The sequence below is a fragment of the Dromiciops gliroides genome, chromosome 4 (assembly GCF_019393635.1).
Source record: "Dromiciops gliroides isolate mDroGli1 chromosome 4, mDroGli1.pri, whole genome shotgun sequence".
Taxonomy (NCBI): domain Eukaryota; kingdom Metazoa; phylum Chordata; class Mammalia; order Microbiotheria; family Microbiotheriidae; genus Dromiciops; species Dromiciops gliroides.
In genome coordinates, this window is record NC_057864.1 from 292,890,487 (window position 1) to 292,909,133 (window position 18,647).

The window sequence follows — 18,647 nt, forward strand, 5'->3', positions numbered from 1 at the left end:
GGTTGTTTCAAACTGGTAATTAAATTTATGATCAAGTTTATGGACTAATATATGGCAAAGCATGTCTCCAGAGTCAATTTAATTTTCAAATTGCTCAGCATTTCTTAGGGCTATAATAGAGTAAAAAAGCTATTGCCTAGAATACCCACCTCAGTCTTGGTACTATAAAGAATCCCATAGTTATACTTGGGGGAAGGCCAAAAAGGCCCCCCATGTAATGGTTACTGTTACTCAGTTTACAATATCCTCACTTCAGATTGTAATGGGCACCTTGATCCAGAACATTTTGTTCTGTTTGGTGAAAGGTCTATGAATCTTTTGGAGATGGGAATGTATCCATATTTCTGTTTCCCTTTTAATGAACTATTGTATAGCAACATCAAGGGTGTGAAAGGTCAAAATGTTCCCTTAGGTAGGAATTCTTAAAAGTAATCAGTTATAAACAATCTATTTTTTTATCCCTTTCAATCCTTGTATTCCCTGAAAAACTGGATAAAGCCTACACATGTAATTTTGGGAATGCTTCAAAATGCTTGTAAAAAAGACAAAGCAGAGCCAGAAATTGATTTATAGATGACTTTCCTTGTGCCTTAAGCATGAAAGTGAATAGAAGAACCAACTAACTAGAGAACTGCTCTTTTTTTTAATCACATCAAAATCACTTTTTCAAAAAAAAAGGCAATCCTATAATCATAGAAGCTTATTAAAAGGATAGTTTTCATTTATGGGCTGTTATACTGGGTTAGTGTACAGTACCATGTGTACTGTGTTATAATCACATATACATAGAGAAAATTAAACTTCACATGATTAAAAAAAGACTACTTGAGGAAGAATGAATAATTAATCAACAAGTGTTTATTAAACACCTACTATGTGTCAGGTACTGAGCACTGGGGATACAAAAACAAAAATGTAACAGTCCCTCTCCTCAATGAACTTCTATTCACCAGGGGAGGCAATATGGACATTTAAGCACATATAAGAAAAATGGAAAATAACTTGTTGGCAGGGAACTTAAGTAGATGAGTGAGTGGATAAGGAAAGTTTCATTTAGAAAATGATGTTTAAGCTGAATTATGAAGGAAAGGGAGAATTTTAGGAGGCAGAGGCAGAGAAGAGTCTGTGTATTCCAGCCATGTTCAAAAGATGGTACAACAAACACAGAAGATGGACCAAGAAAGCTAGTTCAGCTAAACCATAGAATGTAGGAATGGGAGTCATGTATAATTAAGCTGGAAAAGTAGGTGTGGGAGGGTTGTGAAGTCTACTAAATGATAAATAGAATGGTTTATATTTGCACTAGAGGCAATAGGAAGCCAATGGAATTTATTAAATACAGTAGATACATAGTCAAATCTGAAGTCTGGAAATTGTAATTGGCACTTGTGTAGAAGATAGACTGGAGAGAAAAGAGACTTGAATCAGGAAGACTAAGTAGGAGGTCATTGTAACTGTATAGGTGAGACATGATGAGGACCTGAATTAGGGGAGTAGCCATATAAATAGAGCGAAGGGGATAGGTGTCAGAGATTTTTTTTCAGTTGAGACATGATAAGATTTGACAACTAATATTTAAAGTGAATGGTAGGCTAGGATGACAACTGAGGTTATGAATCAGAGTGACTAGAAGGATATTAATACCCTCAAAAGAAATAAAGAAGTTAAGACAGCATTGTTTATATGCTTCAACTTTGAGAAAGAATAAAGTTGTTAGAATTATAATCACAAAGCCAGATGGCTTTATAGGGAGAATTCTAGGCCTACTCAAAGTCAAAATGCAGCATATTCAATAAGGGACATTTCAGCAAATTAGCTGGCCTTCCTTTCATTAAGTGCCATCAATTTCAGTTAGATTATATGCAAATAAGCATATGATCTCTTAATGAGATTAAATTCATGTGAACAAAGTGGAAAGTGTTTCCTCAAATAGTCCCCTCTGACCATCTCATTGTTAACTGAATCATTCAACATACTCACTATTACTATGATAACTATAATCACATTGCAATTATGCATAGCTAATGAATTCCTGCTGGTTTATATGCAGTGACCTCAGTCTCATCATAGAGGGTGCATTATTTCAAACTGACAGATTATAGGACCTGACTTTCTCTGAAATGTCTGTTAATAAGAATATACTTTGGAAATAATGGTTAATATTTAAGGATTTATCAACTCAGGGTTTCAAGTTGACTCCTATCACAATGGTTTTCTAGTGAAAAGAAAAAAAAAGTAAGGGACACAAAGCTCTTTCTCTTTCTCTTGAGAGCATATCCAGATATAGCTGAACTTGTTTAAATTTCTTGACCCTGGGTTTTCTCATCTATAGTGTGAGGCTGAAGATAGGGTACCTGCATGGACATGTTTAGTGGTTCTTGTTTGAATATAGTCTCTGTCTTGTTTGTCATCATAATGTCAATATATTTATCAACCAAGCTTTCACTGAAGTTTTTGGAGACTCAGAAGATATAGAAATTCCCTAAAAACCAATTGGTACCACAGGATCCCTCTCTCCTTCTTTGCAGATTTTTCTAATTTAAATAGCATTATTGAGAGAGTTTGTTTGTTTTTGGTCTGGAGCTGTTGATACCTTGATGCAGCTAGGTAGCACGCTGGACCTGGAGTTAGAAAGACCTGAGTTCAAATCCTGCCTCAGACACTCCCTAGCTGTGTATCCCTGGCAAAGTTACTTAACCCCTACCAGTCTTAGTTTCCTCATCTGTAAAATGGGGATAATAATAGCACCTACCTTATAGAGTGCTTCTGAGGATTAAATGCAATAATATTTGTAATGCACTTTAAATACTTTAGAGTCCCGTTGGAATACTAGATATTATTGAACATTGCAGGGACCTCCAGATAAAGAAACTATTTATGATCAAAGATCAGCAGCTCTCTGCAATTTCTAATTTTAGGGAGTTTCCTGGGTCACTGAGTCATTAAGTAGCTTACTCTGGGTGACACAAATATTTGTATCAGAAGTGAGAATTGAACAGATGGGTCTTCCAGACTCTAAGATCATTTCCCTATCAATTAAGTCACATTGACTAAATTTTGGGGGTGGGGCAATGAGGGTTAAGTGACTTGCCCAGGGTCACACAGCTAGTAAGTGCCAAGTGCCTGAGGCCATATTTGAACTCAGGTCCTCCTGAATCCAGGGCCAGTGCTTTATCCACTGTGCCACCTAGCTGCCCTACTACACTGCCTCTTTTAAAAAAAAGATGATATATACAATATGATTTTGGAGCAGTGTGTGTGTGTGTGTGTGTGTGTGTGTGTGTGTGTGTGTGTGAGCATATGCTTACATGCACTCACACTAGAGAAGCTGCATGATGTCACAGATAGAAACTTGGAGATAGGAAAAGTTTTCTCTGACACATTCCCCTCTAAGTTGCCAATGAGTGATTGATCTGTTGTCCCCATTGGTGAAAGGAGTTACCATCCTGGGAGTCCTTTGATATACTCAAAGGCATATACTTCCCAAAAAACTACATCAAGCAAATCTGCAAAATTTTTAGCAGTTTTACATCCTAAGAGATGAGTAGTTTCCAAATTTGATAATTAACCATTTGTCTTTCTTCAGCATGGGTGAAATAACCCATAAGAGCTGACATTTTTTGCTCTCTGTGAACATCAGTATTGTCTACCTGGTCCTCCTTTCTTTAGGGAGTGGGGAAGGATTGAAGAAGAAGAAGAATCTATTTTGGAATTAACAAAGAATTTAGCAATAGAGGCAGGTAGAGATGTGTTAATCAATGTTTTGAGAATAAATAAAATATCATACAAAATGAAAATCTTCCATTAAAAAGATCATTAAATTTGGGTCTTTTAGAATCTAGAAAAAATTTAGCATCTCTAGGAAACATACATTCATAATCCATTTTTTAAGTTTTCCTGGTAAAAGAAGTTTATTACTTTTGGCATTTATTGCAGTTTCTGGTTCAAATAAAATACTCATCCACATGATGGAAAAAACTTAAAATTACTTTATGCACTCGCAAATTGAAATATCTTTTTCAAGGCAATTAACATGACATTTCTGTAATGTCAAATCACTTTTTAAGTCCTGTTTCTGTGGACATATGTGTTTGTATGTTTTCACATACATGTGTGCATAGCAGAGAATACAAGGATATTGCTTAAAACAGTTGAAAAGAAGGACAAATTAAAAGGGGCATATTAAATTAGTTTTTATGGACAAAGTAACGTCTGTGATGAATTCTTTTTACCTAGTGATTTCTTATATGTGGTCATTTATAACAAAATAGAATTTGTCAAGTGAAACAATAATAAATGAGTCACAGTAATTATTGACTATAAGTTTCCTTTCCTCTACAAATGTGAAGATCCAAATCAGAAACTTTAGTCATCAACATATTTGAAAACTGTGCATTCCTAGTGGGAAAAATATAGTCATACTCAACTGAATATTTCTCTTAATGGCCATGACACTAGGATATTTTAAAATTTAGATTATATAAATATTTTTTATTGTCATCTGCTCCCTTTAGGAAAGAATATCCTAAAATTTAGCAAGTTTTCAATCTACAACTTCTGCTCCTACTTCTGAAATGACAGCCTGGTATTTCAGTTCCATACTCATTTAAGTGCCTCAGCTTTCTCATCATTGACTCCTGCTTAATCTTTATTTCTTTTTTATTTCCTAAAAAAAAAAAAAGATTTCATTTAATTGCCTCTGGCAATGTACATTGTGCTGATAATAAAATTGCTATAATGAATAAAGTAGAAAAGCAAATTGCCGACCACTCCAGTATCTTTTCCAAGAAAACCCCAAATGGGGTCACAAAGAGTTGGACATGATTGAAATGACTGAACAACAGAAATAGCATAACAGAAAAAGGGGGGGGGGGCTACTCTCCAAATCTGGAACTAGTTTGAAATTTCACCTCCAACAAATGCTGTCTATATGACCCTGAGCAAGGCTTAACTTTCCAGTATACCAGGGAATAAATTATAAAACTGTGCCTCCATTAGTAGAGGGAATTTCTTTATTAAGGAATTTTCTACATTTATGAAATAACCATTCTAGAAATACTATGACAAACAAACAAGATGATTCATTTAACTATTATTTACTATGTACTGGATTACATTATAGATTCAAAACCATTGATTTTAGAATCAGGCCACTTAAGTTTTAGTTTCCTTGACTATGGATGACTCATTTAAACTCTGTAGTTCCTAGTTTCCTTCAACCTGTAAAAATTCAACTTGCATGGCCATTGGACCATAGTATCATAGATTTAGAGGTGGAAAAGACCTTAGAGGCCCCTTTTAAAGAAGAAGAAACTGAAATCAATGTAGGATAAAAGACTTTTTCAATGTTGTACAGGTAGTATCTGAGGCAGAATTCAAATTCAGATCTTCAAGATTCTACATCTAATGACTGTTCCTTTGAGATATAAAATTTATAAGCATTGTCTTTAAATATTTATGACCTTCATTGTCATATTTCACTCTGCCTAACATTTTCCAATTATTATGTTTGTTGTCAAACTAACTCTGCTAATTAGTTTTTCTCAGATCCCATTTTAAACCAAATCTATTCACACAATAAAATGTGTATCTAAGTGAATTTACTTCATTTAATTCAGTTCCCAATGAAGGAAACCAGTTTCACTGTTCAAATTACAAAAAAATAATCCTTCATGACAATTACACACATTGGGTTTTCTAGTTGTGGTATGACTTGCCTTAGGGAGGTATTTTATTAATTTTTTTATTATTTTAAAAGGTTAAAGCTTTTATAAAATGTTTTTTCTGTAATTCCTAATCTTTCCATCAATTACTTTTGTCTTTATATGTTTTAATGTAGAAAAATTCTTAGATATAAACAGTATTCCTTTTTTTTCTTTCCAAAAATTGATATTCACATTTCTGTTAAATTTAAGATGCAGAAATAAATGAGAACATTTAAAATAGTATGAATTTAAAGATCAGAAAGGATATTGTTTTCCCAATAAAGATGCCAATTAATAACTATGTGGCCTAAAGAAATTGCCTTAACTTCTCTGGGCCTCAGTTTCCTCATTTGTAAAAGGATAGAGTTGAACTGATAACCTCTGAGCACCATTGAGCTCTTCTAGTTCAATGATGCTGTGGCACAAATTTGAAAAATATTTTTCCTTTAATGCTATTGAGATAAAAATTTCCAAAAAATTTAAACATGAAATAACTAAGGATTTTTACCTCAGGTACTAGCAAGTGAAGAGTAAATTTGAATCACAGTGTTTTCATGGGGGAACATCAGGAGTGTGATTACATAGACAAAGTTGTTGTTTTTTAAGGGAGGATGCCTCATGAATTGGATAATATGGCTAGCTTAAGTTACTATGATATTTTAGGCGTATGATAAAACATGAAAAGAGACCAGATTTTTACTTTAATATGAGTTCACAGGGCAGAAAGCTGGTACATTGGATAGTATTAGATTAGGAATCAGAAGACCTGAGTATAAAACCTACCTCAGACACTTGCTAAATGTGTAAGCCTGAGCAAGTCACTTAACCTCCCTCAGACCCAATTTCCTCATCTGTAAAATGGGGATAATAGCACTACCTAATTATTATTATTACTATAATAATTATTAACTATTATTGCTATTAATAGCTAGTATTTAAACAATACCTACTATGTGGCAGGCACTATATTAAGCACTTTGCAAATATTATATAATTTTATCCTCACAATAACCCTGAGAAATAGATACCATCATCCCTATTTACATAAAGTTAAGGAAGAACTGAGACAAACAGAGGTTCAGTAACTTTTCCAAGGTCACATTGCTTTATTAAGTTGGAGGCTAGATTTGAGCTCAATTCTTCCTAACTACCTCTCTGGTATTCTTTCTCGTGAACCACCTAGCTACCTAATAGGATTGCTCTGAGGGTCAAATGAAATAACATGTAAAGGACTTTGAAAACCTTGAAACTCTAAATAAATGGTAACTTTTTTAATTTTATCTTTGCCACTATTTGAGGACATTTTTTTTTCTTTTTTGTGACACAATGGGTAGAGTGCCAGTCCTGGAGTCAGGAATACGGGGTTTCAAATCTGTGCTAAGACACTTGATAACTGTGTGACTCTGAGCAAATCAGTTACCCTCTGTCTGCCTGAGTTTCTTTATCTGTAATATGGTAATAATAATATCACCTACCTCTAAGGGTTATTGTGAGGATCATGAGATAATAATTGTAAAGAGCTTAACACAATGCCTGTCACATTATGTACTATACAAATGTGAATATGTCATTATTATTATTATTATTGATTATTAAGGGATAATTCTCAAAAGCCTGCTTATCCACTCATTTATTCCTTTGCTCATTCAGCAAAGCTTTATTCCATTTTGTTGTTGTTTAAAACATTTAAATACCTCTGCTTTCATCAGGCATATGCTGCCACTTATGCATATCCCCATGCCTTAATAGACTGTTTCCATAAGGTAGCATAGTCAATCAATTTTTAGCTCAAGCTTCTGGAAATACCTGAATTTAGTTAGACTGGTCCTTAAGGCAAAAATGGACACCTGGTATGCTGCTAAATTCAAGCACAAAACTATTTCAGCTTGGTAGTCCTCCCAAAGTTTGTTCTCTGATGTCATAGACTTTCAAAACCATGCATATTCATTAAAGGAAAACTTTGAGAAGACAAATTAAAATATATTATTTTACATCAATTAATGATATTCTTGGGGGGGTTTTCAAACAAGTGGTACAGATTTTTTTTTAAATTTTCAATATTAGGGGACAGCAAGGTGGCACAGTAAATAAAGCCCCTGCCCTGGATTCAGGAGGACCTGAGTTCAAATCTGGCCTCAGACACTTGACACTTACTAGGTGTATGACCCTGGGCAAGTCAGTTAGCCCTTATTGACCCACCCACAAAAAAATTCAACATGTAAATTTCACTCAATATTGAAACCTCTACAGTAAAACATTTTTCTTGACTTTTCAACCAAAAAAATAATTTGAACTAATTTGAGAACATATCTATATATTAAAGTAGGCATAAATAAAGATAGTCTTGGCATATTAACAATTCATTTTAATGAATCTCTTAGACTTTGGAAAAGAAAATTATTCGTTGTGAAAAGCAGTGAAAACAGATTTCCATAATGAAAATTGGTAAAACTGCATCAGATTGATAGACAGAGAGATAGAGCCCAGAACTGTATTGTGTTTCATGTGATATAGGACCTCCTGCCATGATACATATCAGCAATTTTCTCTAATTTATAGTTTTAAAGAGTTACCTGGACAATCTGAGAATTTAAGTGATTTGCCCATGGTTACCCAAATACTATGTCAGAGACCAAATGTGAACTGTCTTTCTTGGTTCCAAATCTACTTCTTTAGCCACAATTATAAAATTATGTGTAAGTAATTCTATAAACATTTTAATGTTATGAATAGTGTAGATTCTAAAAATGAATGCCCTTACTTTTTTACAGTTAGAATAAAAAATGAATTCACATGAGTATACGAAATAATCTTTAAGTACCAAGATGTACTTTAAGAATCCAAATAATTCAAATGTAAATATATATATTTTAAGTAAATTTTTTACAGTTATATGTCTAGTAAAAGGTGATTTAATCATTAAGTTATTGTGATTTTCAGTTCACTATAATTTTTGAAAATTTATTTATGAACTATTAGTTATTTGAAAAATTATTATGACTAAGTGAGGTGCATGTTGGTAGTCAGGAGACAATATATTATCAACGTGAAAGTATTCAGGAGAAGGAATTCAAAAGTTTTTATTAGGAAAATGTATGACCATGAAAAATAAGGAATCTATCATGTAGCAAGTGTAAAGGACAGCCAATATCCAGCCTATGTGCTCCACTGGGATCCATACATAATATGAAGATAATGTAAGAAAGGCCCTCAGGACATTGGCTAGATTTCCTATGGTGAATGTACAGGAAGATATGGATGAGATTCACCACAAGTTCCATAGCTATTGATGGAATTCTATCACCATTGTCAGAAGGAAGACTTGAGACCAGCATTCTATTAGAGTATTATAGTACTGTAATTGTTTGTGTTAAGGATGATAAAAAGTTTGTAAAATGTAAGTTAAATATTAGAGTTTGAGGAAGTTTATTTTCATTTTTTTGTTTAGTCTTCATTGAAGATATAATGTTGAAAAAGCACATATGTGTATATATGCATATATACATATATGAGCATATATACATATATGAACATATATACATATTAAGTTAGGCAAACTTTAATCTAAAAATGTACAAAAGCCTTAAAGTATTTGATATGTTAAGATTATTATTATTAGTTAAGTACTAACCCTTTTTATTATAATAATTTAACCATTTTTATTTCAATAACTCAATGTCAAATGATTATTCAATATAACAATTCACTTTTTCTTGAAAAATAAGACCTCTTTTTCAAAATGTGTGATAACTATAATTTTTCTTTTTATAAATTTAGATTTATTACCATAATCCTTTTTTCATCATTCTGGGAAAAGCAGCATCATAAATTTAGAATAAATCATTATTACTCTATTTGAGATTATTTCAATACATTTAGGTAATTGAATGGGGCAGCTAGGTGGCATAGTGGATAAAACACCAGCCCTGGACTCAGGAGGACCTGAGTTCAGATCCGTCCTCAGACATTTGACACTTACCTGCTGCGTGACCCTGGGCAAATCACTTAACCCTCATTGCCCCCCCACACACACATCAAAAAAAATTTTTTTTTCAAATTTAGATATCTGAAATAAAGCAATAAAATGAGATTAACCTTTATACATCTTGAGTCCATGATTCATACAAACATTAGTTTGAAAGGTGAGCATTGCAGACTAATCAGAAAACAATAGACAATACTTTGAATCTCATGAAATATGATGGCAAAATTATTGAACATTAAATTAGTGTACAACTAGGAAAATAATGTAGTGAATAATACTAGTTATCATATTTTACTGTATGTCCAAACAGAATTGCCACCATAGTGCTTTCATTTCCAGCCAAAGGGGTTGAGTTAACTCAGAGTACAACAATTTCTGATATAATCAAAGCACAGCTTTTAATAACCACACAGGAGAGAACTTTTCAAGATTGAGACAAATATTGTGGAGCAGATTCTCATTTTTATAGATCCACAGAGCATCTTAGACAGGATTAATGAAGCTACACCAAGTTAAGAGATTAATCAAGATATACAAAATTGTCTAGATATTGGAAGGAAATAAGGGAAAATCATTGAGGGTCCGCAGCTGAAAGGGTAAGTTTATTAGAATGTTTTGGGAACGAGGTAAAATATTTTGAAAATGAGGAAAATAATTCATAGCAATTAATACAAGCTCTTCCATTGTTCTAAAGAAAGTAAGATTTCTCATGGGAAAGGCCATTTCCATGGTTTTTCAGAATAGCAATATACAATTTGATACAAGACCATTCCAGAAATGCCAACCTTATACTATATCAAATATCTAATAGGCCTAGAATTCTGATTCCACAAAAATCAAGACTAGATCCATACCAGTTATATTGCTCCTAAAGACAAGTTAGATATTTCCCAAAGCCTTAATCTCTTTCTAAGATTCTTATTTCTAAGAAGATATAGCATAATTATTTATAAGGTTGTATCAGTGCAGCTATTTGTCTTAATTTCTGAGTCTTAACTCTGATTATGAAATATGTTGTCTTTGTAAACAATTCAATATTTCTCTTTTTTTCCTCTAGTAATGAGATAAGCTTAATATACCTATTTTTCCATTTGTTTAGTGATCATAACAATGGAATTCTTTAAAATGATTGTGGATATGAAAAGTAATGGGATTATTGTCAATTCAATCTTTCTTTTGCTTGAAGGTTATTTATATGTTGTACATTATATGAAATAACAATAATAATTTAAGATTTATGAAATACTTTACATGTTATCTTATGTGATCCTCATAACAACCCCGTGAAGCAGATGATATGAATTAGACACAATTTTCCAAAATTTTCACAATTAAACCCAATTTCAGAAAATGCAAGTGAATTTCACCCACATTCATTGAGGGTCTAACTGGCTTAAAGCTTGGTAACACACAGTAATGGAAGGGTTTGACTATGGAAGGAATTAAGCACATAAATACACATCCGAATAAAACTCCATACATATAAATAGGAGCTATGATTTAACCAGTCTTTAAAGTTCTATAGTTCAGTCTCTGAAAAATAGTTTTACAAAATATTATTTTAAAATATTCTGATCCAAATTGAGGTGTCTATTTTAAGTCATGTGACCACTCTCTCCAGAGCAAATGTCTGACAATGCTCAAGTGGCATAGCCTCCCATTTAGGGAAAAGAATTTAGGGACGATCTGTGCATTTTCTTATTTTGCATACATGCTATGACATTCACCTTCTATCACTCTCCTCCGCTCATCACTGGGCTCCTCAGAATATCTATAAAGTCACACTTCACATCCTTCATTGTCAGTGCTCATAAAATTTCAGGAAAGCCAATTTGTCCTAAGTGTTTTATATTATGTTAACTATATTAAATATATCATATTATTGAATTTATTTGTCCTTCATTACATTTGTCATTATTTGACTTAAACAAGTTTGGATCATTGCTTGAACTACTTATTAGTATCATGAGATGGACAGAGAGAACTTGTCTAATTTACTCAACTGTGATACTAGGCCTAAAACTTTATTAAAGCTTCCCCTATTGAGTCAGTGCCAGAGACATGGTTAATATTCCTATTTAATGCCCCCTAAATTTATGGACTTGTTGAGTACTAATTCTTGACAAAATTAATAGAAGCACTAAATTCAAGCTGTACATTAATCTTGAGTTTTAGTCCCCACTTCCACAAGAGGGTGGTGTATATACCAGAGGCCCTTGTGCTAATGCTATTTGACCATGAACTGGAGATCCATGAAATGATGATGAGTTGAAGGGAGAAAAGAACACAATGATGATGGTGCTGATATTCTCCAGTAACCGACATCTTAACAATAATAGTACTGATATTAAATCCTCTATGTACATGGTGAAGGAGAAACTTCATACATGGTAATTAAGGAACACTTAGCTTTTACATGTATGAACAGAAGAGACAGTATGGCATAATATATAGAGAGCCAGTCCCAAAGCCAGGAAGACCTGAGTTCAAATCCCACCTCTGACATATTCTGAGTGTGTGACCTTGAGAAAGTCAATTGACTTCTCAATGTGCTGGGAATCTCTATAAAACTAAATTTCAGAGAAGTTGCTAACTTGCAATAGTAGCAGAGGGTTTTTTTTTGGTTGTTGTTGTTTTTGTTTTTTGTTTTCTTTTTTACCTAAGAATGTTGTCTAAAAGTGAAATCACAGATCCAGGACTTAGCAATATCAGAAGACCAGAGATTTAGAGCACAAAGGTATATCAGGTTATCTAGTATAGAACGGTAACTTTAGAAATAAGGAAACAGGCTCAGGATCATTAAATATTAGAATGTAAGCTCTTCCAACTAGGTCATAAAGCCCTTTGAGTGTAGAAACTGCCCATTTGCATTTCTCTTCCTAATACTTAGCACAGTGCTTGGCACATGGTACATGTTTAATGAGTGCTTTTTATTCATTCAAGTAACTCATTCAAGGTCATTCAGGTAGTAAGAGGTAGATTCAGGACTCAAAAAGTCAAATCAAGGAGTGGTTGGATAGCTGCATGTTGCGTGTGTTATAGTAGAAATTCCTTTAATGTTTCAATTGGATATCATGGCTTCTGAGATCTATTCTCACTCTTAGATGCTGTAATTTTGTGAAAATTGGTCATCTTTCAACTACATAGATTGTAAGCTTAATTTGATAAGGTACTTGAGGTCATAATAGTAGGCATTTATAGAGTGAGTTCTAAGAGAATTACAACACACTTTATACACATTATATCATTTGAGCCTCACAACCACCCACTGAGGGAGTTACTAGTTATTATCTCCCTTTTATGCAAGAGGAAACTGAGGCTCAGAGAGGTCCAATGGCTTGCCCATGGTCACACATCTAGTAAATGTTAAAGGTGGGTTTTGCGCCTAGAACTTCCTATCTCTAAAGTCAGACTTTTTGTCCAGCGTGTTGATTGCTTTGAGATTAACTCAGAAGCTAATTCAACCAAATATGGTAAAAGCTTCTTTGGTATTCTGAAGTGTCTGGATGTCTTAGAAAAGGCTTCCTATCTAATCAGTTAATGAAATCAGCAAGTACTTTTTTAAGTGCCTACTATGTCTTAGGTGCAGTAGAGGATTCAAAAGAAACTGAGAAACAGTTTCTTCCAGAAGTAAAGCAGTCCTCAAAATTGCAATAAATTGAATCACAAAAATATATATGGACCTTGAACAAATGAGTTATGAGTCTTTAGAAGACAAGAATGAATATGTAACCATGATTTTTCAAGCCTGCATCTTCATTTGTATAAAAAAATGGAAGGGAAATATATTCCTGTAGTCAGCATACTTATTGGTGATTATAACAATTTTTTTTTTTAAAGAAGATGGTATTACCTTCAAGGTATCGATCCTTCCCCAAATTTTCATTGACTAATTTAAAAAGGGGAAAATGGTTAAAAATAATGCATTTCAACACATGTAATTCAATGAAAGAAAGGTTAATCTTTTAAACCACATTTTTAAGTAAATTTTTCATGCACTTGATTTGATATGTCATAGAAAATTCAGTTATGGTTATAGAAATATTTGTGGGCCAATCAATTATCCAAAGCAGTACATTAGAAACAGAATCAGGTCTATAAAAATTTGGCTTTTTTCATTAATGATCCTATTCCTAGCAATAGCCTATGTTGGTGCATGTGTGCACAAACACACACACTAGTAGAAAATGGTCAAGTCACAAGTAGATGCTATGAGGAATTAACAATTTAATAAAGAAATTCTCAGAATAGTAAATGCTGTTTACTTGATGCAGTTTCTGAAGATAAATAAATTTAGTGTATCTCTTAATGCATGTATGCATGTTCATATTTGTATGATGTGTTATTATTTTCCAGACTTACTCTTTTTCTATAGACTTCCTGATAGCAGATTAAAAGAATAATAAATTTAAAACTAACTTGCTTTCACATGATCATTTCAATAAGCATTTAGAGTATATCCCTTCAGACAAAGCTTAGGATACGTAGTTTGAGTTACTAACATGTGTGTCCAGTCCTGTGTGATTCAGATTTCATTCATTGCTAGACTGACATCCAGTAGTGTTGTAAACTGCATAATGTCCAGCTTATTGTCATGTGAAATATTTCTATATTTCATTTAATTGGAATATCATTAACACTGAAGTCTTAATCCATTCAGTTCTTAAAAGGTGTTCCACATCTTTTAATGGACTTCCATTGTGTGTTTTTACAGCAAGCTTAGTAGTGGAGGAGCGAACAAGACAGATGAAAATGAAAGTACATCGCTATAAGCAGACAACAGGGTCTGGTTCTAGCCAAGAACTTGATCGCGAGCAATATTCCAAGGTAAAATAGCAGTAATAAAGTCATAATTTTCCCACTTAATACAGTATTCACAGTGGGTGGAGGGAGCCATATCTGGATGCCAGTTTTTAAAAATAATTATGGTTTTATAAATTTTCTTTTTATGTCACACTTGTTACAAACCTTTCGATGGCTATTGCTTTCCTTATATTTCAACAAAATGCCTTTGTACAAAGCAAGGCCAGACAGCATTTGAAAAAGAAATACCTACTTTAAGAATGCTTTAGTAGAATTCATGTAAATATCCAGTAATTTTGTAAATAGTTTGCTAGCTTTTCATATTAAAATACCCAAAGACCTATTTATAAGGTGAATATAGATTTTGAAAAGTAGGCTTTTCATATATATGTTTATATATATATATATATAATATTTTATAATCATGTTTATTAATCAGTGACAAAATATAGCTCTTTATATCTCAAATTTATCATTGATTGATGCCTATAGTAATACTATTTCAAACTCTAAAGTCATACATTTTCTATTTTATCTTAAGCAAGTAGCATTTGCATTCTAATAGCATTTTTTAAAATATATTTGAAATACCCTTTTATTGCTGTTTCCACAATGCTTTATATTCAACAGCTCCAGGGTGAAAAATAAATATGTTGGCAAGTAATTTTTACATAAACAATAGCTATAGCTGAGAATCCATGAACATTTTTGCAGCAGAGCAGGGTCCTGTCTGAAGGCACTCCTCTGAAGAGCTCAATTCCTGTGTAACTTTATTTAAATCGAAGACACCCCCTTTTTCTTAGAATTCCAAAAGAAGTTTGTTGGTATAAAAACATCTAAAATAGAATTTCTAAATAAGGCATGATCTAGGATAATAGTATTAAGAGCCAACTTTGGACTTTTAAAAACAAATTATGTGGAGAGAAGTACTATATTTACAGAAAATTATCTACATATATATGTACCTAGAGGTACAAATTGAAAGTTAAGACTGAAAAGACTTAACAGTTAAACATATTGTTGACTATCTCAAAAGCAGTACTCTTTTCAAGAGCCTTTTTTCCTTTATCTTCTTAGAAATTTGCATTCTAATAGCATTTTTAAAGGAAACCCTAAAATATTTAATTATAGGTAATTGCTATTTTTTTATTAAAGGCATGTTTATTCAGGCATTGTTTTCAAACTCATTTCAATGATATATCGTGGAAAATTCAGTTATGATTATAGAAATATTTGGGGGCCAATCAGTTATCCAAAGCAGTACATTAGAAACAGAATCACAAGAAATACAAGATTCACACCATTAGTCCCTTCATTAGTTTCTTTATGTAATATGTACCAGAACTGAAATATGACTTTATTTAGATTATGCAGGTTTTTAGTCAAGTCTCCATCAATTTAGAATCTTCTAGAGAAAACAAAGGTATTTGGGAATTGTATTTGTCCTTTGGAAGGCCAAGCTACCTGTCCTATTAAACAGACTAAACAATTACCTAAAATTACACTTACGCCACTTCCAACGTAGAGCATGTTTAATGAAGGATGCTACTATAGGTAACTGGCAATATTGCTGTGTAGTGCTACCCAAATTCCTAAGACTTTGAACAACCTTTCAAAAAGAATGAATTTCAGACAAAGGCAGGTCAATAAACAACATTCTTTCATACTTTAAATTACTGACATTCTATCTGTTATTCCTAATTCCTCTTCTGATGATTCCTTTAAGTCACTGTCTTTCCCTTTATATTCCTTTAAGTTCTTTTCAATTAACGTAATTTCCCCTCAATCTTATTCCAAATCCATCCTAGCAGAAAACAGAAGGGAGAGGGAGTTGAGCTCTTTCTCATTCTGTTAAGAGCAGATAAAAACCTCAAGGATCATAGGATGAGGTAAATGTCAGAAAGTAACTTTAGGGGAGGAATCTTGCTCTTTTTTATGCTACTGCTTTGTACTAGTGTAACTGATGAGAAGAGGGAAAAAGAAGTAAAGAGGAGTCAAGCAAAGAGATGTGGTTTGGATAATCATTTCTACTTCTGATTATCTTTTCCAACAAATAATCGTATGCATGTTGCATGATATTCTGAAATCCTCATATATTACACCTATTTCTTTTCAAATGTAGATAAAAGGGCATATGTCAAGAATCAAATAAATGTTGTGCTTTTTAAAAAATCTACTATCTGGGATATTGCTCCATTAGAAGGAAATATGACTGAATTTCAAATTTGGGGGATATCAAAATGTCACATCAGTGAAGTCCATATTTTATAGATGAGAAATCCAAAGTTAAGAGATTAGATGATTTTTCAAATTCACTTAGATGGTTGCTTAAAGAGGTTGGAATAAAAATCACATGTTTTGACTAATGGGCTAGTTCTCTTTTTACTACCCAGCACGAGTGTATTATTTATAGGCTACAAGAGTACTGGTCACCAAGACCTGATTTCAGATCTAGCCTCAGATACTTACTAGCTATGTGACCCTTAGGAAATTCTTTAACCTCTACGAGTCTGTTATCTCAACTGTAAAATGGGGCAAATAATATCACTTACTTCCCCAGGTTGTTGTGAGGCTCAAAAGAGATAATATTTCTAAAGCACTTAGAACAGGACCTAGCACATAGTAGGTACTTAATAAATGCTTGTTTCTTCTTTTTTTGCTTGGATTTCCATATATCTACCCTCAATCAAATATTCTGACATGCCTTAAAATTGGCTTTACTTTATTTCAGGCATAATAATTTAGTACTCTCTAATTAATTGAAAATATTTTTCAAACTCTATTACCTCCAAATATATTAATACCACTCTTAAAAAGCATTTTATGATATGAAATATTATATTTTAGTACAAACAGTTGTGTGATTTTGAATTGTAATTTAAACTATCTGGGCTTCAGTTTTCTCCTTTCAATAACTGTGGAGGGTGTCAGGTTTTCTTCTAGCTCTAACAATCTATGAATTCATTAATTCATTATTTTAATATAATGATAAAATTGACAGTTCATTTTAAAACCAACATTTTAAAAAATAGAATTAATTCATTTATATAGCTTATGTTTAGTTTCCATACAATAATAGAATCTCAATGATGGAAGGGACCTAGAGGCATTTATTCCATTCTTTACCCAATCCATGAATCTCTTCTATACTATCTTTCAGGGCTGGCCAGACAGCTTTCACTTGAAGGTATCTGTATTAGTAGAGAATTCACTCTTTCCTGAGGCAGCTTTTTTTGCATAGGTCTGTTACAAAGTTCTTTCTCATGTTGTTTTGAAATCTGTCTCCCTATAACTTCTATTTATTTGGTCTTAGTTTTGCCCTCTAGCAAAATGAATTGGTTTACTTAAGGACAGCTTATCTATATAAGAACCATTCAAACATTTGAATATAGCTGTCCTGGTCCTGCCCAACACATTTCTACTCAAAGCTGAACATCCCCAGGTTTTTCATCAATTCTTATGTGACTTGGCTTCCTGATCTTTCAACATTCTACTCACATTTCTCTGGACTTAACTCCAGCTTATCAATGTGCCCTTTAAATGTGACCCAGGAAAATGAGCAACATCCTCTAATAGGTTGTAAACTCTATGAGGACAGGGACTATCTCATTTTTGGCTTCCTATCTCTAATTTCCAGCATAGAACATAGCACATAGCTTAGAACTTAGAAAGCACTTGTTGAGTTGAATTGAATGAATGTGTTCCAACAAAAGTAGAATGAAACAAGACTATAATTTTCCTTTCTTTGGACACCCTGCCTAATATTATTGCCTCAGAAATGACGTAACTTTCTTTTTTCCATGTTATATTATTAATGGATAGTAAATTTGTAGTAATTGTAAACCCCTAGGCTATTTTTGCCAAAGCTATATCTCACCCATATTATACTTGTTTATGGATTGTTTTTTAAATCTGATCATAAAACTTTTTCACTTTTCCATATTAAATTCTGGCTTAGTGTCTTCAGACTTTCCATTAATCCAGTTTTATTGAGATCCTTTTTTTTTGGATCCAAATACTGCCACTCAATGCATTAGTTGTCACTCCTAGACTTTTATAATCCATAAATGTAGCAAACATGCCATTATCCCTACTTTCAAACTTGTCAATGATGTTAAATTCAGCCTGATCAAGGAAAGAGCCCTAAGACAAAT

The 18,647-nt window shown here is 32.9% G+C and overlaps 1 protein-coding gene across 1 annotated transcript in view; it reads left to right on the forward strand.

Annotated features, from left to right (window-relative positions):
- Positions 1-18,647, forward strand: part of LOC122752744 (regulating synaptic membrane exocytosis protein 1-like) — a 357,197-nt gene that overhangs the window by 197,207 nt on the left and 141,343 nt on the right. Inside the window, 1 exon segment of the mRNA XM_043999633.1 lies at positions 14,405-14,517. Within this exon segment, the coding sequence (XP_043855568.1) occupies positions 14,405-14,517 (113 nt within the window).